A 24,510-nucleotide genomic window follows, 5' to 3' on the forward strand; every position below is an offset into this window, starting at 1 on the left:
GAGGTGTCTTTAGAGTTTGCTCAGGGATACATATTTGTTCTTGCTACTGTGCATGTGAAGACACCTTTGAGCATTTATGCAGGCATGGACTCATGAGGAGTCTATGCCAATAGCAAATGCCAAAACCTCAATGGAAGCAAAGGCTAGTGTTCTTAATAATCTCTACAGAGTGTTGAACAATGTGTTTTAAAATGGAATTTATTTGTTCAAGTTCCTCCAATAATCCTCCAAACTTGAACCAACCAACCAACCACATACCCTGCCTCTCCATACCTTCGTCAGAAATTCTAAGCTCAAGTTCTTCACTCTGGCACATGGCTCTCAGCTGCTTGGGTGGGTGTTGCAGAGCTCTGCTGGCACAAGAAACAGCTTCTGCTGGTACCTCCAGAGTGGCGATGGTGTGTAACGGTGGCAGAGTGGCCAAACTCCTTACCTTACCACAGGCAGAGGAGTTCTTGGTGTAACTGGTTTCCTCAAATCTCTATTGTGTCATAGTGCCTACAAAGGAAATAAAGAATGGGACACCTGTGCCACAGAATATTATGCGGATTTCCTTCCTCTTCGATGGTGCGCTGTGATCCTTACAATCCTATGGGCAAGGGAATGTGTTCATCCTCCTACAGAATGCTTGAAAATTGGGGCTGGAGGAAGAATTTCACCTCTCTTACTAGGAAATTGTAGGTAAATGCGAAGAACACATATAAAATTTTGAACTCTGGATTGTTAGCATCCAGGAATGTGTTTTTAGTGTTCTTATGACGTCATTAGTACATCAGCTTAGTTTTCATCTAACAATCAGAAGAACAAATAGAATGGTAAGACTTACTAGAATTGGATTAGAGACATCATGATGTCACTATAGAAATTCATGGTAGATTTTTAGGTTGGAATTTCACTTTCCCAAATCAAAAATGTGTAGTAGAAGTGGAAAAATAACAGAGGGACCAGGAGAGGTATGGAGCGGCTTCCCTGTGAGAAATAAGTAAGATGATTAGGGCTCTTCACCTTGAAAAAGCAGAAGCTGGGAGAGGATGTGATAAAGGTCTGTATTAGGATGTACATCAAAGAAGGATGATTATTCACTGCCTCTTAAAAGCAAGAAGTGGGGGGCAGCAATGTAACCACGAGGTGACAGATCAAAACAAATAAAAGGAAGTGGTTTCTCACAAGCGTCTAATTAGACTGTAGAGTACTGTGGATGCTGCAGGATGTTGTGGATGCTCTAAATGTACAAGTGGTCCAAAAGCAGGCATGTAAGTTCCTGGAAGAAAAGTCTACCAAGGAATGTTAACTACACTTCTGAAAGATTGCAGAAGTTTAATTAGAGAGTGTTCCAGAGAACTTTCCCTAGATTCTTGCTTTTATTTTCATAGTCTTCCTCAAACATCTGGTGTTTGCTGCTGTAAGCTAAAAGTATGGGGTAGATGAGCCTCTGATCTCACACCAGCCTGGCTGTTCTTGTTATCTCTAACATACACCACAAGTTTTAATATGATGTCACTTTGCAGTTTGCTTGCTTCCCTTTTATCACTTTTCAGAAACTCTCTCTGACATATCCCTGGACTTTCTGGTGGCTCCAGCCATCCTCCCGCAGCCACCTCAAACCCTACGTGCAGTTTAGCACTGGGAACAGGGAGAAGAAGTCATCTGAGTAATGAGCTTGTGGCAAGTCAGACACAAGTTGATATATGGAGTAAACACACAGCTTGGAATTCTTCCATAACATCTTGATTATGAAAAGATAACCATGATATTTATATCTCCCTAGTTACTTGTAACACCCTCATACTGTGTGTGGGTGAGTGGTTTTGTTTTTAAAGGAACTTTATAATTTAATGCTTTATGGTATGCAGTTTTTCTTAATAATGGAACTTTACATCTTTTAAAAATTGTTTTGTGCCTGACTTATGTGTTAGATATTAAGCATCACAGTTGAAGTAGATTTTTATCAAATTCTCCCCAATGCGTTACCTCAGTGAGCTCAAGAGATTCTTTTCATGCCAGTTTGTATGCAATCGCAGCCTGTGAGTGGAATTTTATGTTTGGTGATGCCAAAGGTTAAGCTTTGTCATGATAAATTGTGATCCAGAATGCTAGAAGTTTCGGGTACTTTCTTCATAGCTGAAGCAAGTGGCTGAGAAACTTCCTCACTTTCCAGTCTTGATCAGCCTGATATTACAGTAATTTCCTGGAGGTGGATGAGATTTGCTTTGATATCCATCTGTGCTTTCCTACATCAGAAGACCTGTACATCCTCTTCAGTTAGCACACGGTGCACCTTCCTGCAGAGGTGAGAGCACTAGGTGTGTGATACAGTAGTGCATAATGTTAACCACAAGCTTTTTATAGCAGAGCTCTTCTTTAAATATGAAAATTTCCATACGAATTTTTTTCGTGCTACAGGGTGTCATATTTCAAAAGGCAGTACTATGGCAAGCCAGTGGTTACTTTATATGATTACTTTGAAATTAGTAAAATGATACAGTGATAAAAGTGTTGGCGTTGTGCACCGTAATTTCCTGCTGGAGTGATTTCTTAGGTTTACAAGTAATTTTGTTGAAAACCGCAATATTATTTTGCAGAAAGAATTTATGCTGCAATGGAGAAGATTTTTTTCATTGCTTGTGTTTTACTAATTTCCTTAGAGTTTGCTTTTTACTTAAAGTTGAGTGACAAATGGTAACAGATTGGGTCATAACAATATATACATTTAGTAGCTATATTTTCTTTTCTTTGTGTGTTGTATTGATGGAATTAATCCTGAGACAAAATATTTTTCCAGTAGGGGAACAAAACTAATATCTAGCTATTCACAAATAAAATGTATCATACTCTAAAAGTAGACATTGTAGACATAGTTTGATTAGCTTTTTATTGTTACATCTCCTGCAGAGCTGCTATTCTGAGGTGCTGAAGCTACATTTCTTTGGAAACCTGACATGGTTAAGAACTGTTTATTTGACATATATGACTCTGGACACCAGTCTAGAGGGTTAAAAGAGTGCAGTCAGCCTTGAAAACTTGTCCCACAATAATCTGTTGCTTTGCATAAGATAATTTCAAAGAAAGAGAAACCAGCTGATTTTTGTTTTCTGTCTTTGAGGGTGGGTCTGGGGAAGAAGTTTTGTGTTATGAAAATGTGAGCTCACAAACACAGTGTTCATACAGATTGTTCAAGCAACGGTAAATAATGTTGATGGAGGCTCACACATGAGTGGTGAGATTACTCACTTATGGAAGAAAGTTCTGTGTTTGGGCTATCTCTAGGCATGGCAGAAGGTAGCTCTGTTCCAAATGTCTTTTTAATTTGGGCTGCATATTTGTTATCATCCTTGGGTGGTAGGTGTGCAGAGGTCTGTCTGCACTTGGAAAATCTGGTTTATTTTAAAATTCTTATCATTATTTCATACTCAGGCATTTCTTGGATATCTTATAATTTTGCACAGGTTAACCATTGCAAATAGCACTCAATCTTAAGCGAGAGGGAGCATGAGCAACTTCTTCCATACTGGACAAAATAAGCAGTTCCTAGGAAATTAGGGATGGTGTTCCTGTGGGGATGACTCCTCACACTTTGGACAAGCAGTGTAATGCTGTTACTTTGTATGTACAAGTGCTGTTCTACATGGTGGGCATGAATCCTTCTTTATGCAGAAATAATTTTTCTGAGGCTTGAAATTAGCCTGTTTCATAATCACAGTACATGTTGTAGGTCTCTGAAATGTTAACTTCGGTTAATGCAATGTCCTCTTCAAAAAAAAAGCTGTAGGCTTTTTTACACTTTGCAAAATAAAAGAAAGCCCAATAAAATGCCCAGAGAGAGAAAACAAAAAATCCCCCATGTTCTCTAATTTAAAGTGATCCAGAGTCATCCTGAGTTCATGAACCAGCACTGCTGTTTGATGTCAGCAGAACGGAGCGGAAGCGTGTGGTTTGTGAGCGAGCTGCTGCCACAGAGGCACAGCTTCTGGCTGGCTCAGCCTGTGGATGGGCTGCGCGGGGCAGACCCCGGTGCAAACCTGCCAGCTGTTCGGCGGCAGGATTAAACCCTGTCTTAGGCTGAAATTTCAGCTACTTTACACCGTGCCGTGCTGTAATTTTCTGCAGTGTTTCGTATCTCAGATGACGATAGCCCACGATTATAGGCGAGGACATCTCCAGCTTCTACTCTGCAAGACAGGCATTTCATCATAGAAGGGGAAAAGAGAAAAAGCAAGTTACGTTCTTGGAGAGAGAAGCAAGCTGCTGCTGGAAAGGAAAAAAAACCCCACATTATTGCCTCATGTTCCTTTAGCATGTGACCAGTTACGGCAATTGCTGATTGTCTACATACCAGGAAAAAAAATGCCCTGTAGTATAAAAAGTTCAGAGTCTCTTACTTCAGGTCATTACAAACGACCTTTCCTCTAAAGGCAGTTGTTAAGGAAGTCGACTGCTAATCCAACATTTAAATATACCTTGCTGATCCAGAAGAAAATCAGAGAGTAAAAGAGCTCTTTTTTAAAAAGTCTGTAGCCAATTTTATTTTCTTTCCATTGTCTCTATGTAATTTGCTGAATGAGATGATGTCTCTCGTTCTGTGAAAATAAGCATTTAAATAAACAGACAGAAAAGAAAAAATTTAAGAGAGGTCACAGAAAACTTGAAATGCTCATTTAATACTTTATCTGTACAGAGGATGCTACAGAGTGTACTCTGTATCCTACGAAGTAGGGCTGCTTCTGGCTGTAGAGAATGTGCATCTGGAAAAGATACAGAAGGTTGAGGTGATCAGTTATGGTGTCTCAGGCACAGGGGCAACACATGCAGCTCAGGACCACATGGATTGCTTGGGGAACTGATTTATTTTTTTCTTCCCGATAGTTCCAGTTTAACAGACTTTGCTCTAGTCTGTATCTTTCAAGCAGACAAAAAGAATTAAGGGATGTGTGTTTCAAACATGGTCGCCTTTGTTGCAAAGAGAATAGTACGAGCAATGTACATTGACAATGCAGAGTTTTCTGCCGTGATGGGTGTCAAAACTGCCGTCTTGCAAAGCTTGTTTGAGCTAAGCAACACTAGGAAAAATTTCTGGAAAAGGACAGAGTTGTCATTCAATTAATTCATATTATAGAAATAATTTTTCATAATGAAGAAGAAACTTGGGAATTATATATAAAACCATAATATAATATAAGATATGATATGATATGATATGATATATAGACACACATTTTATGTTATATATATTTTATGTATATATATATTTTAAATATTTCGATTTAGCTATCTACCTGTAGACAAAATAGTGATCTTATTACAAGGGGTTTTTTTATTTCTTTGATTATTATTTCTACTTGTTGCTGGTTCCTTTCATTTCCTGTTGTGAGGAATCCGTCCATTGAGAAATAGGCAAGATGTAAATAGACTACTGTGATTATTCCTCTGACCTAGCTGGTGGGTTATTGCTAAGTCTGTGGACAACTATGCAGGTCTAAATCAAATGATTCCTTAAGCAGAGTGTTTTTAGTGAACTAATTGCAGGTAAGAAATGGGAGCTTCTTATGAAAGTGTGTGTATGTCCCTTTTTTGCTTTGTGGAAATGCTGAGTAGCCATAAATTTATGCATTACTTATTTAAAGATATGAGGGAAACTGAGCAAAGAAACGTCTTGGTGGTTGTAAAAGTACTCGAGGTATGGAATGGATAGGCATAGCAAAACCACGGTACACGTAATTTGAGTATCAGTAAAACCTACCTGCCTTAAAAAAGAAGAAAAAAGCCAATGACAGATCTGCACAGGAAAATAAAAATAAAACCATAAACATCAGAGTTCCTGCAAATGATTTGCTGCTAACGTCAGTATTTTTGTAGAGAATGAGATGATTTAGATCAAGCAAACATTCTTCTGACATTAGTGACGTAACAGTCTCGTGCTCAGAGAGATTTCCTGTTTACTTTGGGTCTGAACACAGACGTCTCAAGAAAGTAGGTGTGAAAATTTTCATTCCACATCTGCATATAAAGACAGCTCAAACTCTCCCAAGGTCCGTAGCAAACTTTATGTACGTTTTTGTTCTTCAGAAAAAATGGAGTAGTGACAGTTTAAAAATCTCATGACATCAGAGATGTCTTGGTTTGCTGACCAAGCTAATTCCTTGGTTTTAGGCCTGTAATGCAGAAAATTATCAGGCAAAGTGCGTTTGGCAGCCTCATGGGCTACAGTCATGCTTTTCTTAACTGGGAGCTTTGTTAGCAAATTCACTTGGAGTCAAGGGACTCAGTGTCCCCTGGGGATGAACTTACTGCTCACTTAGGTCGGAAGAACTCATAGATGGCAGTAAGGCATCTGGACAAGTTCGGCACTTAGTTTAACTTTTCACAAATTTTCTATTTCAGATCATAACTTCCTTGAGTGTTCACACATAGAAGCAATACATCTTTCTTATTATTTATGTGTATGAGTCACAGTTTGAAGTTGCAAGCTTAGTTTTTAATGTGTACTTTTTTCTAAAAGGCAGAGATCATCTTCCTATTGCATTATTTTCCTAATTATAAAAAAATGAGGACTATGTTTAATACCTTGCTGCAGCTTTTCCTATGGCCTTGAAAATATGAATGCATTAATTTCCATTTAGCTATCCACTCTCTAGAGAATGAAGGAGTGTGCTATAAACCAGACCACAGTTAAGAACTTGCATAGACTGAAATCAGAAATAAGTATTTTTTGAGTGTTTTGTTTTGCTTTTGTTTTGCTTCTTAACTTTGTATGGTTGCACTTTTGACAAACAGTGTCATAGATGTGAAAACTTGCTTCCTGTCCATAATACAACTGTTGAGCAGTCTAGAGACTGAAGTCCTAAGGTTAATTCTGAACCCTGGTCAGCTCAGCTTTGCTGCCAAGGCAGGAGGCCTTGTTTTACTCCCAAGCGATAAAAATCTAATAGTAGAAAAACACAGCCTGCAATAAAGTCACTAAGTGAATTGTGTTTGTTTTGATGGTTTCTAGAAAATGAGATTACTGGTTGTTTTTGTTAGCTGACTTCATTAGATTTGTATCCTGTGAGTATAAAAAGCATTTTTCTAAAGGTATGATTGTGATGCTAGCATATGAAAAAATCCCAACATCAAGACGTGCTTTGGCATTAAATTATTGTGTGTTTTAAGATTCTGCAACCATTACCTTAATCCACTAGGCGAGAAATTGCAGCATGTGAAGCTGTTTGGGAATTTACATTGGCTCTTGAAATCAAAACTTAGTCTTGGAGAGCACATTTATGACAACGGCAAACACACAGGCAAAATAATATACGGCATATCATAGGAAAAGTGTAGGATTTTGCATCTAAAAAAAGAGAAAGCAGAAGGAACAGTTTGCTGCTAGCTGCAGTGAGAATGAGTTTGGGTCAGTGGGAAGCACTCACCAGAGAGGGAGTTCCTGGTCTGCAAGGGCCAGGCTGGGTCCAGCAGAGCCAGCACTCTACATTAACACAGAGCAGGATTACTAATCTTTCATTGATGGCTTTTACCTCGGTCTCTGCATGCAGGGGTTCCTGTTGCTCTTGGTTCTGCGCTGACAACGTGGAGACACCGAGTAGTGTTTGTGCAAAGCCCAGAAGGCCCTCAGCTCAGCTGGCTTCCAGGTGTAAGTTGTCCCTGGATGCAGCGGAGCTCCACTCGCCCACGGCTATACCTGAGCTGAGAGGGCTGATCCAAGTCAAAGTTATCTCTGGGGTCGGTTATTTGCAATTTGAATAACTTACCTTTCAGCGGTCTAGTGATAACTGTAGAAAAAGGGTAGAGGAATACATGACACATGTTTTAAAATAGTGCTTATCAGTCATTTAACTCGTAATGGATTTGATACCACTTAAATTATGGTTTTTTCCAGGCAAAAACTGCTTCTCAAAAATTCGGATGTTCCTGTTATCATGAATACATATTTTAGTCAGAAGGTGCTAATCAGTGAACAATCAGAAACAAGAGAGAAGACATACGGTCTCACAAAGATGCTCATTAGGAAGAATATTATATCTCTGGCACAGACATTCAGACTAGATGACCTTGATGGTGAGTTACGGCAGGAATCTTCAGATAATCAGGTAAGGTCCATTTGGTTCACTGTTTAGCACTTGGTAAGAAGTTGGTGAGCAGATGTTTGGAAATCATAACAAAAATTAAAATTCTAAATTACCGACCTGTTCAGTTTCCCCGTGCATTTAGCCAAGACTGAATAACATGCAGTGTTTAGTTTAATAATATTTTCTTAGCAGAGGCTTTTGGCCCATCCAAATGCTGAACTGCTGTGAGGTTATTTTGCTGAAGTCCCACTACTGTGCTAAACAGTAATTGTAGCCTGGTTTTTCATTGATTTTTCTCTTATGCTTTGTAGCTGAATAACTAAGCTTTATTTGAAGTAAAATCAGTTTTCTGCTAACCCAATCAAGATATTGTTTTAAATAAATATTCCCTTTTCCCACTCCTATTTCTTAACTCATTTTCTAATCTTTCCTATCCTTTCTTTAAAGCATCAGTTGGTAACACCCCCCCTTTCCTAGCCCTGCAATTTGTTTTCTTCTCTATTTTGACCTTTTTATATTAAAATGTCTATTGACTGTGGATGTCTCTAGCTGAGGTTGTACAAACTAAGGTATTTTAAGAGATCTGGTTTTCTGATAGTCTATGTCAGTACCACCTTCCAAAAGTAAGGCTTTTGCAAAGGCTGTATATTGGCCACCAGGAATCATTGTTAATATTTGATACTTGAGGAATTTGGCCCTACAAGTTGGATGAACAGCACTGAGTGTCAACATTTTTGTATTTGCCTTACGTATAATTCCCATTATATGCTATGTATGAAAAAGTTACATAAATTAAATCCTAATGTCCTTTTTTCCTTCAATTCTACCTTGTAAGAAGCTTCTACCGTGATATTTGAAAACCAGAGCAATTTAACAGTTCCCCTCATGGTTCCTAGCAAACAAAACCACTTCATTTAAAACTCAGCAGACAAGTTTTATTACAACTGCTTTGTAGACACTGAGTAGTGTCGTACCGCAGTTTTCTTTTAAGTACTGCAAATTCTCCTTCTCTACTGGTAGATATTGCTTATGGCGTAATCTGTAATACTCTGAAAACCTTTCCTGGCACACAGCTTTTTATAAAAACAGGTTTCATTGTGAAAATAGAGATTTGGCTCATGCTGGGAAGGAACCTATATATATAGACCATGTTAGTCTATACATGCATACAATTTTTCCTGAAATTACTCATTTAGATTAAGGCAAAATATCACATTTTCTTCATAAAATTCATTTTGAACATTTGGAAGATTTTATTAATAAAACATGTTTTGGAAGTAGTGAAAGACTAAATTAAGGTTTATATTTATTTTTTATAAGTTTTTATATTTTCATTAATCATCTAATTCTTTTACATTGAAACAATTTACATTGAAATGTATAAATCTGATAATTAGGTTACTGTTCTGTAAAAGTAGACACCTGTTCATTTTGAACTTAATCTGAAAGTCTGGAAGCATTCAAGATGGATTTTACCTCTTTGTTAGAAGAGGAAGGAACAGAACATCAAAGAACTAAAAATGAAACTCAATTTAAGGGGAACAATCATAAATACTAATATCAATTCTGTTTTCCTGCTGGTGTCTCCCTAATCTCTCATGGATTAAATTAGCTCAGTCCAGAGCATGAGTTAAATATAGGAGAGCACTGTCTGCTTAACTCTTGCGTGTTTATTAAAAATCCATAATAAATATTGGGCATTAGTCTGCAAGTTAGTTTAGGTGCAGTAAGTATTTTGAAACTGATTTTGCACTTCTTGCAGTGACTTTTCATGCTGAAGTTTTACTCTCTAGCACTACCTAGTTTCAAGGTCCCCTGAAATGATTCCATTAATAAGTTTTCCTTCACCAGGTTGCCTGTGCTTCGCAAATCCATAACAACTGTGATTCCAAGCGGCATCCCTTAGCACACAGTGCTGTTAATGATTCTCTGCTTGAAATGGTGGAAAGCCAGGGAGCAGTGGGATGGAGAGAGGCGCAGGTGCGAGTCGTTATCCAAAGGGTCTACCGTTTGCCTGCAAGAGAAGGTTACGGAAGCCACAACCAAGGAAACAAGTCTCTTTGTGCAACACCCATCCTGAATTCAGATCCGCCAAACGTTAGGTGAGTAATAAGACGCATGGCAGTTTTCCTGTTGAGGCTGTCATATGTGAGAAACTGAAGAGGAGGGAGTTCGGAAATGTCATTCTTAGTCGTCAGCTCGCACAGAGTAAGCATGCTCAGCAAGGCACAAGACTCTTGGTGGAAGTGGTCTGCCTTCTTTAATAGGTGTAGTGTGACGTGGAAGTAGTCCTGCCCAAAGGAGGGAAGGATCTGTCTATAGCTGATGTCATCAGCGGATGTCAGGAAGATTGAAAACTAATTGATAGGAAGTTAATTTAAAACCATTGATGATCATCAAAATCTTATACTGTTCCTTGAGTTTCACAAAATAACTGCTACTTTCCATTTACCTATCTCAGTCTCCAGTATGCTGTGCTAGTAAGTTATGCCCGTAGAGTGGTCTTTTGAAACAAAAGAGAAGTACATATAGAGATGGAGAAACGAAAGGCTTTTCTAAAATGGGGATTTTGCACTGATGGCGTTAGAGAAACACAGGTGTACACGTGCATACTTCCATTGTGAAGCCATTGGAAGAAACTCCCACTGACTTTTGGAAATGTGGAGGTCACAGCAGTTCAGCTCCCCTGCATTAAAATGTGATCTGATGTCAAATCATTAACAGTAATGCAAAAATCTTATATTGCAAAACCCATGGAGCATAGAGCTTTAGACCAGTGGTTTTAGCCTCTTCAATTTTAGTCTTTGCATCCTAACACTAGTGTGCTTTTGGTGGAGGGAATCGAGAATGGGACCTTGTTTTCTTAAGTACAAAAAATACGCTAGACAGTTTTTTTTCTCCTGACTAGTACTGAACTGTTGAATCCTTTCCTTCTCCTTTTATGATCCTCAAGGTTTGAGATCAGAGACTGATTTCAAAGTCTGTCTCAGCAACTTTGGGTCTGAGATCATTGTGTCTATTATTGAATTTCCTTCTTTTGGGTTTGCACAAACTTTTGTTTCATGCTGCCTTAAAATTCTGAACGGTAAGATACATTTGATTTTGTTTTCACTCAGGAAGCTTATTAAAATGAGTTATAGCGGCAGAGGTTATATAAAACTTCTAAATTCAGCCTTTCAGGACGTTAGGAGATCTCTGTTCTTGCAGACTTTAGGACCTGCAGGGAGATGTGCAATTAGTTTAAAAAGGTCCCATTGAGAACTCTGGAGATGTAATTTACAATAAGCTTTGAAGGAAATCTTCAAAGGTTTGAAGAATTTGAGTTCCTCTAAGCCACCCTGCTGGTGGGCAGTCGCATGCTCACAGGTCCTTCTTCCTGAGCTTTTGACTGGAATACTGGAATTCTCCCAATTCTTGTACTTTGTATGCCACTGGATAATATACAGCACTCATTGATCAACAGAAATCCTCCAGGAGGAATTTAGGAAGATTATTCTTCCCTACAATGCAAGCTCGGTCATCCCCTACAGGAAAATAGTTTTCAACAGCCTTGTACCCGATATTTTTTAAAAACCTTTTTATATATAATAGTTATATTGACCTTAACTTGCCTTATTTTTTTAAGTAATCAGTACGTTTTGTTGTGTGAACTTATCACTTTATATTTAATTCATTCTTCTTTTATGTATAATACTTTTTTTAGAACTACTTCACCAGCCACACATCAATATGTGATTTTGAGGACAGTATTCCTCCTTGTAGATCTTTTTGCAGAGGGCTACATTTGATCAAAAATCAGGGCAGCTGACAGTCCATTATTCAAGCTGATTTTTAAGGACATCAATTCTAGCAGATTTCAAATGATAATACTGTCTCCGTATTTCCTTTCCAGCTTTTAACCAAAAGTATACTTAACTTGCAGTCACACAATTTGAGGTAGTTAACCTGCCTGAGCCCACACCCTTCACAGGAATGGGGTGAAAGAAAACAGAAATCTCAGATTGCACTTCTTATGTCAAACCTGAAATAGAAATAAAATAAAAAATGTGAGTCCCGTTGCTTCTGAGTACATACTGTAGCTGAGTATTCTCACGTGCAGTTGTTAAGCTGGCCTCTTGGAAGTTCCTCAAATTTGATAGATGTCTCAGCTCAAAAAAGAGCTTAGTTGTTGTCATTTGCAGCTATCAGACTGTCTTTTGGAAGAGAAAAATCAACGGCTTTAGCAAAAAAAAAAGGGAATGAACACTCCTTTTAGAAACTGAGGAATGGAAAACACCTCACAGTGTTTTATCAGCTGCTGTTTCCATGACGGATAAGCATCCATATGAGACTTTTCTTCTCTATCAGAAATGTCTGTGTCTGTCACCTGATAGAGGGCAAAAGGGTCCAACGCCCTCTGGCAGTCCTTTGAACCAACTGATGGCTCATTTGTTTGTGATTAAAATAAAACTCTTTTCTTCTTTCTAATCTTCTTTGTGTAAAGTGAAGCTGCCATGAAAGCAACCTTTGTATTTTGTGAGTCAAGATGAGTTAGATAATTCATTGGTTTGTAAACAAAACTTTCTAATTAGATATCAAGGTAGAAGAATAGTTGGGTTTTTTTTGCATTTTAGGCAGGCTGTTTTATTGTATATCTAATTAGATATCAAGGTAGAAGAATAGTTATTTTTTTTGTATTTTAGGCAGGCTGTTTTATTGTATATCTACTTCTGTAGCACTCCACATTAATCCAGATGTTGTTGCCACAGAGGTGCATATGCAACAGTAAGCTGAACAGAGGCATGAAATTAAAAGTGGAGCAGGGGAAGTGACGCGTTTTGTTCAAAGTATCTGGTTTCTAGAAAGAGCCTGGCAAATTGTGGGAGAAACCTCTGTTTTCATGGTAAGGATATGGATTAATTGCATTGGTTAAAACTAACACCAGTAAACCACAGAAACTATGGTAATGCCAATATGCATCTAGCTTTTAGTCTTCATATATAGAACATGGCATTTTACTGATAGACAAATGGATACATCTGACAGGTTTAAGTCTGTTTGGCTGAAGTATCTAAAGCGTTTTCCAAGGACACTAAGAAATTGTTACAGAGACTGAGAAGTTTTCAGGCTTCTGTTGTACATAAATTGGTCCCACGTTCGTGTTCCCTGCGCTGTTGTTGAGTCATTTGTCTCTCCCCTCCTCTCCCCCCACCCCGTAATTAACTGCTCTTGCAAATGGACTTTTCATGCTGAAGGAGTTTCAAGGGAGGAAGAAAAAAAAGAAAATATTACTCGCTGTGACTGTCTGCCCATTTCCAGGATTCCTGGCATGCTTTTTGCTGCCTTTTCCACTCTGATGAGAGAGATACTTTTGCTAATAACACAACACATGTTTGTCTAAACCCGATTATTTTGACTCTTTCTGAAAAAGGCTTGGCTTACACTTATAAGGATCCCAGAGAGACTCCTGTCAACCTGAGGAGCTCACTGGCGCTGAGGTGTCTGACTCACTGCGTCGGCCTTGTACTTTGTGTTCCTAGGATAAAGCAGTGTATAATTTGGATTTTGCTCTTGCCAGTATCTGTTTGTTTTGAGCAGGCCACGTGAGTTCAGTAAAAAATAGAGCTGGTCAGTTTTGTGCCTTAAAGGACAGGACCTGTGTGTGGCTGTTGGTGAAATTAAAATAGATATATTTTTAGGACTATTAGGCAGTTAAAGGGGTCAGGCTGCTCAAAAGATTTAAGTGAGAAGGCTGGACAGAAAAGAGTGTTGTCTGTTAAGAAGGAAAAGCTAACCACTGCTAATATAAAGCAATGCCAACTATAGCTGTGAATCCACATTTTAAAATCTGTGTGGGTGACTCGAGAAATTTTCTATTCGCTTCTCTTGGCATATGTTTTACCCACTTCCTACCTGGATCTGGAGCTTAGCACTCCAGTACTAAAACTTTTTATTCCAAGAACAAAAGAAAGTACATTTACTTTAAAAAATAATGTGTTCTGCCTCTATGCACTGGTTTTCAATAGTTATTTGAGTTTTTTCTTTATTGTGTTTTCTGTTTGCCCGATCTTACAGCAGTGGAAAGGCCTGCTATCACGCAAGCAGGATCCTTGGGGAGCACGATGTTTAGAAGAGATGAGGATTTGTTTGAGTGGCTGGAAGGAATCGAAGTGTGGGGAAAGTCACGTTTCCGTTTCTGAGCAGGCCCCCAGAAATGTGACAGTCAGTTTCTGGGATTTATTATGATCTAGCAAGTTTTTGCAAGTTTATGAGTAGTCTGTTCTACGTAATTCTGTGTAAAGCAGTTTTATTGCTAAGTGGTAATCCCGTAAAATTAATTAATTTCACAGTTTGGTTTCCTTTTTTCCTCTTTTCCTTCATCTAATGATCTTTGCCATTCATCATAACACAAATATAGTCAATGGGTTAACCTGTCTGGCAGCATGCGTAACTAAAAGTTGAGTGTCAGGTGCTGCAAGTAACACTGCAAGTAGGTGGACTAATATATTGAAAACTCAGCCTTCTGGTACTGAAAACCTATCTTAAATTTTGTAGAGCGTATTGAAATAAACAACAACAAAAAAACCCTGGAGGTCTTCATATTTGAAAAGAGCCCAGATTGGAAAGGACTATCGTGAAAGATCCGTGTTCACAGATGCTAACATCTGTCAGAATGTTTTTTGTGGCTGACTTAAATCTGTTTACAGCATTCCATTTGTTTTTTGTGTTTTTTCAACAAAACATTTGAAATGGAATGGTCATGAATGCAAGTTTTTAAAAATTACATTATGATTCTGGGATGTGATTTTTCAAGTGGGAAATAAACAGGAAATAGGTAACTGAAGTGCAGTAAAGAGTACTCCATAAGCTAGAAGTTTTCTCTGATTTCCCCTTTTCAGATGCTTCTCAGAAGTGAAGATATATGCTTTTAATATTCTTGCAAAGTAGTCTGATTGCTACTTGACTGACTTGTAATAGTTCTAACAGCTGCGGTTCAAGGTTCTACTTTCAAGCATTTATCTATATCTATCTGTCTATCTATCTATCTATCTAATTCGCCGTTGAGACTCCTGGACACTTGGATTATTCCTTGTTACCTCCACCCTACTCTATTTGTAACTCTAAAACTGAAGCCACCAAAACGGAGAGTAAGGGCAAAAGACTTAGAGAAATGGTTTTGGTATCACATAGTCGAGCTGAGTCATTAAATTGTACTATATATTTTACACTGTAGCTTCCCAGTGCTGTTGCCCAGATAGCCCTGAAAGTCTGTTTTCCTTGCTGCTGATGCTGCAGACAGATAGATAGAACTTGGGCTTCTTCCAATGCCACTATAGTACAACAATTTGTTAATTTGACATTACAGTTTATTTTTCAGTGCTAAATATTTACATAATCTTATTCTGTCCAAGGGCAAGGTGAAAGCACTGTTATCTGATATAGTCTGTACAAAGGAAAAAAAAAAGGACCCTTCAACATATACCACCATTTTTCAGCCCTGCATTGGGAGCAGGTGATTAAACGATTTGTCATTGTTCTGAAATATGTCAGGGCAGTGGTAAAAGCTGCTGATAAAGAAAAGAGCTTCAAGGAACTCAGCATAGACCACAAGTGTGACAGGGATTCAGTCCCTTTGGAAAGCAGACAGGAAGAGAAACCAACTATTGGGTGGCCAGCACTGTGTGTGCAGGCTCCTGCATGCGTCTGCCAAAAGGGAGACAGTGGTTCCTAGCTTGTATTTCCTCCGTACTCATGTGCTTAAACTGATCAGTCAAGTAACCGTATGTTCACAGAAGATGGTCACACATACACCCTGCAATCCTTTTGTTGGTGAAGAAGAAGGAATAGCTCTACTTGCTGTTGTGTTCCCCATGACAGAGAAATTGCAGAGATACGTAACCAACATAGAGAAACAGATGAATGGTGTGGAAGCATCATTACGTGTTCACTACCATTTACCTTGTAACAATACCTTTTCACGCCCCCCACATCTGATGATTGCATGCAGGCTTTAGAAAGCTGGAGAAGCATTATTGCACCTGAACACCTCATTTCCCAGTGCTGTCTGTTCTGTGGCTGAATCCATCCAATTGATTGCTTTGAAGAGCCTATATAAAGGGGGGGAATGGGAAGAGCTATGTGGTCCGCCATATGTTATCCTGTAGTGGAGACCAGTCTAGGGAACAGAAAGCAAACAATTTGAAAAGGTAATTTTCCAGCCCTAGAGCCACAATCAAGGTATGTGCTGTTGTATGCTGTCTAGTTTAAACCTGGAATAGTAGTTTTCCAGCACCTGTTATTTGTCAAGAATCATTCTAAGATGGCCTACGTAACAGGTATGGAATCCTTCCCTTGGTTTTGACCTTTCCTCCCCTTGAATTTTTCTATCTCTGAAAGTTATGTGGTTAACAGAACTGAGAGCAGAAATCCTCCATGTGTGCTTTATACCTCCACCTTTCACTGACTACATGACTTCAGTCCTGTCCTGGAGAAAGTGTTCAAGTCGTGTTGGAGCTCTCTGAAATTGTTAAAAGTCTGATTGTGTCTCTGGAATTTGTTTTCCTGCTACCATGGTACAGAAGGCAAAGACTGTGAGCAGTGATAAATGTTGCACATGCTTAGGTGGACACATGCTGAGCTAACAGTTGGGAGAGAAATTGAACCACTCAAATATTGCACAGAATTTCTATGCAACTTGAGCAGGTAAACACTCTTAGCATGTGTAGCCTTAAGTATCTGCATGGATCAGCAGACATGCAAAGAAACATCAGCACAGATTTCATGCAATAGCAGTTTCCAAAAAGGCAGATTCTTAGAAATAACTTATTGTCAGCTTTGTAAAAGCTTCTATTTGGATATGACAAATCAATGCTCCTTGGAAAGGCCTTTTGTCCCAAACAGTGTAGAGTCAAGAATACAGTATCCTATGTGTTTTTAAAATTATGGACACAGTCTAGTAATTAATACAAGACAGATTTTTAAAGGGACAACACTGCTGGGACATAGGCCTGAATGTGCATCTGTATCTTAAGCTTTTATACATTGTCTTTTACGGAATACAAAAGATACAGCAAACAATATGAATAAAATAAAGCTCCTCAGAGAAGACAGTCTTAATTAGTTCTTTCAGTAAGCACTGTGCTTTGAAAGAGGGTTATCTTATGCTCATGTGCCAGTCCTGAGTGGTGGCAGTGCCTGCTGGTTTTGTTCCATTTCTCACAGCAAAGGCAGTCAGCAGCGTCACACTGGGTAGGGATCTGTTACAGACCATGCTGAAATGATCAAACTCAGTTTGGTTAATGTCTCAGCCCACTCTTTGGCTAAATGGAGGTTCACAGACTTTGGAGATTAACATACTCCTCAAATGAAAAAAGTGTTATGCAAAAGTCTGGGGTTAACTTCCTATGTATTACACTTCACAGTGTAAGGGCTCAAGTGGAATGGTAGTGAAGAGAGTTTTCGTTATTTTTGTAATTGAGTCCTACGTTAAGAAAAAAGGAAATGATTCACCTGATACATACTGCCTGAAACATGTTCAAAATAGTTTTGAAACTTGCTGAATTTAGATACTTGATTTGAGGCCTCTGTTTGGCTCAAGTGTGAGCTCCTCTGGACAACCTGCTTTCTAAGTGCTTAATGCCAGGGCTGAATGCAAAATATATTTCAGAGGGGTTTCACATTTAAGTAGACCAAGAATGATATAATGAAGTTGCAAAGTGTAATTTTTAGTCACGTTTGTGTTGCAGGCTGTGTTTCATTCAATATCACATGATAACAGGATTTTATATACACACTTTAAAAATTATTTCTCTTTATCAGTAGTTCTCCAACTCCGGCACTCTTACTGTTGGTGGTATGCCAGTCACTGAGAAGGAACTTACAGAAGCGGCTCCAGATCCTGCCCTTCTGGAGGTGCTAATCTGAGCCATCAGACAGTTACCACCAGCCAACTGTAAATACCTTTGTGCAGCCGCTTACTCCGGCTCAGAGGCACTTACTGATCTGTGCAACCAGAGGTACGAGGGCTACATCTGCCAGCTGACTTCATGCAACCACCTGAGAGTGGGGTGAGGATGTTGATTGCTCACAGTAACCTTCCTTGTGTCTGCAGCAGTGGAAGGAAGGAGGCAGCAACGGAAGTGAAAGCAGCAGGCAGGCTCTCCCTGGCTTTGTGCTGTGTCCTGTGCCCAGGAAGTTGTTGTCCACTGTCTTTTACATGCACATGAATGTGGATAGCAGGTAGGAGTGAAGTTCCAGTGCAGGATGCAGTGGAGTCTCTCTCTAGTGTTTCCACTTGCTATGCATTTGTGCTGCAATTTGGCACGTGGAACTTGTGCCGTCACTGCATGACTCCATTTTGTCTTCTTCTGTACAGCATCATCATCTTCAGCTACAAGATGACTTTAAGGAATTCATTGTAGAAGTATAAAATTATTCTGTATTGCTCAGTAGTTTCCCAACTATTCTAGACCAAGGGCAGCCACGTAGTTAGGAGTGCCTGTCTGGCAGGTGGAGTACGGTCCCTTCTACACCTGTTCAGTCATGGTCCCAACTCAGTGTATGCTGCAGGAATTACACCAACAAGGAGACGTTCACTTCTGTTGCATAGATTTATAGAATCATAGAAATATTTTGGTTGGAAGGGACCTCAAAGATCATCTAATTCCAACCCCACTGCCATGGCAGGGACATCTCCCACTAGATCAGGTTGCTCAATGCTCCATCCAGCCTGGCCTCGAACATTTCCAGGGATGGAGCATCCACAATCTCTTTGGGCAACCTGTTCCAGTGCCTCACCACCCTCAGGGTAAAGAACTTCCGTATATCCAGTCTAAACCTATGCTCTCCCAGCTCCCACCCATTGTCCCTCGTCCTATCACTACAAGCCCTTGTAAAATGTTCCTCTCCAGCCTTCTTCTAGCCCCCCTTCAGGTACTGGAAGGCCACTATAAGGTCTCCCCAGAGCCTTCTCTTATCCAGGCTGAACAAGCCTAATTTTCTCAGTCTGTCCTCGTAGGAGAGGTGTTCCAGCCCTCTGACCATCTTGGTAGCCCACCTCTGGGTTTCTGAGTGAACAGAGGAGCTGCAAGGAGCACACCACTAGGGAGGTGGGATAAGAGATTGCCCTGGAGTTCCAGCTTCACACAGGTGGGAAGTGTGCTTGGGATCATGGAAGTAGAGTCCCAGGTGTGGGAGTGCATGGTAGGATGTGGGAGAAGGAAGTAATGCTGAGATCCTCGTATGACAAATATGAGAGTGATTATAAGGGATTAAAGTACCGTTTTGTGTGAGTTACCTTTCTGTCTGCCCATTAATTTCCTCTGAGCCTATGTTGTTTCTGCTATTTTATTTTCTTCTCTGAGGCAGCAACTTTCCCCATAACTGAACTCAAATATGATCTAGTCATGACAGCTTCTGCAAAGACAGTTCTTGTCCTTGTCCTATAGTGATGGGATTATGTATTTTCCCCTGCCTCTGAACAAATGCCAAAATTTATAAATTCGCTTTGACATGAGGAAGAATGTGCCAGGAAATTAATTTGATTGGAGCAGCAAGTTATGTCATATCTTCAATATAGAGTCGTAAATTAACGGACTATAATTAACTTTTCATAATGTAAATGGGAAGTGGAAAAGCTCGTTAGCAAAAACATTCAGTGCCTAATCTTTGCAAAAGTGTTTTAAATTTATTTATTTAATTTAATTTAATTTTATTTATTTATTTCTCTTTAATTGTGTGTATTTCCTTTGCAAGGGAGCTGAAAGCTGCCAAAACTTTTGTGTCTGGGCTGTTTAGCCATGATTAAAAATATCTGTGATAGGAACTCATCTATACCTTGGTGCTTCGTGTATCTGAATTATCATCCGTATTTGGACTGCCAGGGTTTTGGGGAGAATTGTAGCAATAACATCCTAAGAAAAAAGGCAATTGAAGTGGGTGCCTCAACAATCAGGAAAATCACTGGCACTCAGACTGTTTGCACTTGAGCCGTGTAACTGGGGAGGGACTCTGCTAAGGTCGTGGATTTTTAAGAGATTAGTTGGAAGTCAGGTTATATGTGCTGAGGAGAAAGGGAGAACTCAAAGCAAAAAGCGATGCCACATCTGATTTAGAGGTTGTAACTTCAGCATATCAACAAACTGCAATTGGTCAATATACTTTTAAAGGGTCGCACCATGTTGGATACTAATCTGCATGTTAGATTTAGGAAACTCCTGCATAGACAAATAGATTCTATTGTCATCTTCATTTGATCCCTGCTAAATATGTAGAAGCTGCGTTTGGGGCTGGCCCACCTGGTTACAGTTGCTGTTTGGGATGGTGCAAATTGAAGGAAATTTAAAAGTCATGCATTGATCAAAATCATGAGAATGAAGAATCATGATATTTGGAAATACGTTTTTTATAAATGTACTTTTGAACGTTTGTAAGTCTTTGGGTGTAGAACCCAAAATTTCCTGTTCAGTCTCATGTATAAATGAATTTTCTTTATAAAAATGAAAAAGAAAAAAAAAAGCTAGGTATGATTGTTACTCTTTGGTTGGACTTCAAAAGCTGAGGTTTTAACATACACATCCAGTAAACAGGCAGTACTGCTACATGCTACATGCTTCTAAAGGAAGCCTCCTTTTTTTCTTTTAAAGTGGGCTAATGTTCATACAATGCTGGCTTGTGACAGTTCTTGAGAACCAGCAAACACAGGACTAGGAGGAACTGTGGAAAGCAAGCCAGCATTCCGGGCGTCCCAGCAAAGACCTGAAGCATTTGTCTCACTCTGAGGTCACCCACTGAAACACACAGAAGCAGGTGGTGACGAAGTATAGGATAAAACCCGTTGTTTTAAAACAGCAGATAAACAGTCGGATGGTCAAAGAATAATGAAGAACGTGTGTGCGTGCATCACAGTTGAATAAAAATTGCTGAGTGTTGTAGCGCTTCAGTATCCTGATGTTTTGGTCTGAATTTGCCGCCCTGGAGTTGGATGAGTCTTTTTTTCCATTGAGTAGAAATAGATGTTTCCTCCTTTTTTGTATATGTACTGGATAAATCTGAGTCTCTCTTTTTTCTGCAGTTGTGTTTTATATTTGGCACAATGAAAATATAAATCCTGCAGTAATTTTGGGAGCATGCAGAACTCTGAAGTATAAAGCGTCGTTTCTCCGCTCCGCGTATGTCGCCGCATGCATTATTTATTCAGACAGAATTTGTAACAGCAGTACAGTGAAGCAGAGTAACCTTCCAGCAAAACACAGCGCTGCATCGGCGGAAGAATCGAGCTGTGTCCGGCTTCGGCGCAGACTGACATTTTTATGCCCATAGGTCAGCCCCTCAGTTCGTAGATATTTCCTTCCTCTGTCCAAGCTGTCACTGAGAGCCCAGGGCTTGGTGTGGCGGGAGGATTCGCTGGGCGAGGCGGTCGGCCACGTGGTCGCCTCTCCCCCTGCGTCCCCCCATCTCAGTGTGTCTCTGCACACGCTGTTCGGTAAACAAACTGCGGAGAACCAGAGCGAGCTGGTTGAGAGCAGCCAGTTCATTCACACAGACCGCTTGGAAAGTGATGCCTTTGCGCAGCCTTGACGTACGGGCTGAGGGAAGTGGAGAAGTTAGTATTTATGTTTTCATTAATGCTTTTTATAGCCGTGAGCCAGCTGTAGCTGGTTAGCATTAGCCCAGGACATCTATTAGCGTGCAGACCTCTTACGCAGGATAAAGGGCTTCTGATGGAAACAGAGTTGTTACTCAGGGTACTCGTGGCTGTGTGTTTACATGAAGGCTGTTTGTGCTGACATAGGATATATATTAGAACAGCATGCACCTTTTTAATGAAAGGATCTTCCAGGATTCAAGGGGATTTTGTGTAAAAATACTTCCTAGCATAGTAAATTGTAACGCTTGCATCTTTAAATGGCTTATTGCTTGTTGAAAAGTATTCTTTCTAAAAAATGCTTTGCAGCTACGCAGATACAAAAAGTTATTTCTGTTTAGCTTTTAGGATGAGTCGGGAATGAGCAGTATTCATGCAAGTCTTGAACACACCAGTTTGGACTGCTAGTTTTTTTGCTGTGAATGATGTAAGTGGCTGGCAGTAGTGCAGGATGAATTGGACCTAAGGGTTTGGCCCAGAGGAACTAATGGCTCAGCTATCCTTCTCTGGTTTCTCCCAGTTCTTGCTTTTTTTTTTTTCCGCCCCTCTTCTGGAAGATAGTTAGTCAGAAGAGTATTTAAAAATAAGTAACAAAATCAACTGCAAAACAGAGAATGAGGAAGGCACAAGAAGTGCTGGTTTTAGAGCTCCAGCATGACAAGCGCCGTGGTTGCTGGTATTTGCGTCAATACAACACTTTCAGTCAGTGTTCCCCAAACAGTTCTGACAGCTCCACTCATCCAGGCAACCTCACAGACACCTAAAGAAAAAGCAGGAAATTTTGTCTATCCTCTGCTTTGCATTTCTATAGAAAGTATGGAATGATTTTATTGGTTTCTCACAGATAATTTAGTCATTTTGATACTTAAAGCTCTGAGATGGAAATTTTAGGAGTGGCTTTCCTCTCAAATTTTCCTCTCCTAAGGGGAGTAGATTGTACTGAAGACCGTCATTGCTGTTGCTCTCCTTCCCAGGTCCTTTGCCTCTATTTGCAGTACGTTTTACAGAGACTAGAGAAGATTCCTGAGGCATTGTAAAACAGTCTCAGGATGAATTTCCATTCCTTTTATCTTTGTCCCAGTGTCAGATTGTCAGTGATGAACTCTTGAAGTCTTCAAGGCTAGGGGACTTCAAAAAGTTCATTGTAAAAAGCTTTAGTTTGCCTTGTTAAGCCTAGCCTCCTCATGAAAATGTTGATTACATCAGCCATCATCATGTCAGAATTATACCTTTATGGTTCATGAAGAGTCGTCTTTTTCATCTGCACAACAGTATCTGTGTGAAACTGCTGAGTAGTCTTAGATGCCAGTATCAACTCACATGGCTGAACTATAGTCTTACCAAGACAAAAAGGTTATCTTCCAAAATTGAATCACTTCTAATCTCTTGTTCAGATAAATTTCCTCCACCCATCCATTTAGGCACACCACCCTTAATGGTCCACTTGAAAAGAATGTGACAAGCTCTTGAAAGCCCTGTGAGGCTGTGGAAGCCCAGTCTGTGAATGACGTGTGTTCAGCGCCTACAGATGTACCCTCAAAATACAGGTGGGAAAACTTCTGTCGACGGTATCTAGACTTCCTATAGAGCACGTTCTGTGATTTGACTCCATGTGGATCAAGGCCCAGTTCATTCCAGTTTCAAAGTCAGCTAGTCTTTTTAGGGCCAGAACAATAATTTCTTACTCAGTCAAAATCAGGCTTTGATGTGCCCACATTCTTCCTTTTAATGCAAACCAGCAAAATTGTGCTGGAATGTTTTGTACCATTTGGTAAATCTGCTGGAGACTTTTATTCATTGTGATCTGATAGAAAACATTGTTGTTCATATTTACTATTCTCTTCAATGATTCATAAGCATTTTTTATTATGTACGTGGAAATGACCTATGTGGTGTCATCATGTGCTGGCCCTTGGGCTTGCTTTGAATTGACTGTTCGGCCATTCAGGGTCCTTTCTCATTTGTTCCTCATGCTCTTGTGACTGAAACTAAAACCTCTGTGCAAGAACTTAGCTGGAGGAATTTGGGGAACTGGGGAAAGCAGTTTTATCCAGCAGAGTTTTCCCACAAAGAAGGCTGGGGCAATCAGCATCGTGCTGCTAGCTTTGGATGTCGTGGACATAGGTCGGTGTATCAGATACTGTATTACGGAACCATGTAGCCTAAAAAGCAGTGTCTTTCGCCTTCAAGCATTTGGCAAAGGCGTTTTTAGTGTTGTCTCAAAGTCCATGCTTCTGTGCTACCTAATTTAATACAGCCAGATCTTTAATGATCAATCACTCACTGAGTTGGCTGTTTGTTCTCTTTAATTTATGGGTCTTGCTAGTTTTTCCAACATTCAAGATACATGTGTTTGGAGGTAAGGAGGCATTTTTGACTCTGTCAGGGCACCTGGTTAGAGAATGGATTTTCCCCTTCCTCAGATGCTGTGATAGTGTAAGATAGTACATAATGACACCCTGCAAGCAAACAAAATCTTTCTGACCAAATCTGGCAGGAGTTTTTTCCTGATTTTTTATGATCTTTTTCTGATTCCTTGGGGATGGTCTTTTTCTTGTGTGTTCTGTCCATGACATCCTAATGAGGCACAAGATATGTGGGAGTCATGTATAGGAGAGAGAAAAAGCTGCAATTTCTGTCATCAGGCAATACTGGATTGACAACTACTAATTTTATCTAATCTATTCATCATATACCTTATTCTTTATACTGAGTAAAAACTCCCTTGTCTCTTTAGCAAAATAGCTTAATTCATCTTTTATACATATATATATAAACACACATGCATATATTATGTTAGTATGTTTCAGTTCTCAGAAATAATCA

General features: G+C 39.6%; 1 protein-coding gene across 1 annotated transcript in view; it reads left to right on the forward strand.

Moving 5' to 3' along the window:
• Nucleotides 1–395: 395 nt before the first annotated feature.
• SPIDR (scaffolding protein involved in DNA repair) overlaps nt 396–24,510 on the forward strand; it is a gene marked incomplete at its 3' end in the record, with an annotated part of 66,052 nt that continues 41,937 nt past the window's right edge. Inside the window, exons 1-3 of the mRNA XM_009865939.1 lie at nt 396–460; nt 7,871–8,081; nt 9,912–10,162. Coding sequence (XP_009864241.1) covers nt 396–460; nt 7,871–8,081; nt 9,912–10,162 — 527 coding nt within the window. The remainder of the gene's footprint in view (nt 461–7,870; nt 8,082–9,911; nt 10,163–24,510) is intronic.

The sequence above is a fragment of the Apaloderma vittatum genome, unplaced genomic scaffold, assembly GCF_000703405.1.
Source record: "Apaloderma vittatum isolate BGI_N311 unplaced genomic scaffold, ASM70340v1 scaffold20303, whole genome shotgun sequence".
Lineage (NCBI taxonomy): Eukaryota > Metazoa > Chordata > Aves > Trogoniformes > Trogonidae > Apaloderma > Apaloderma vittatum.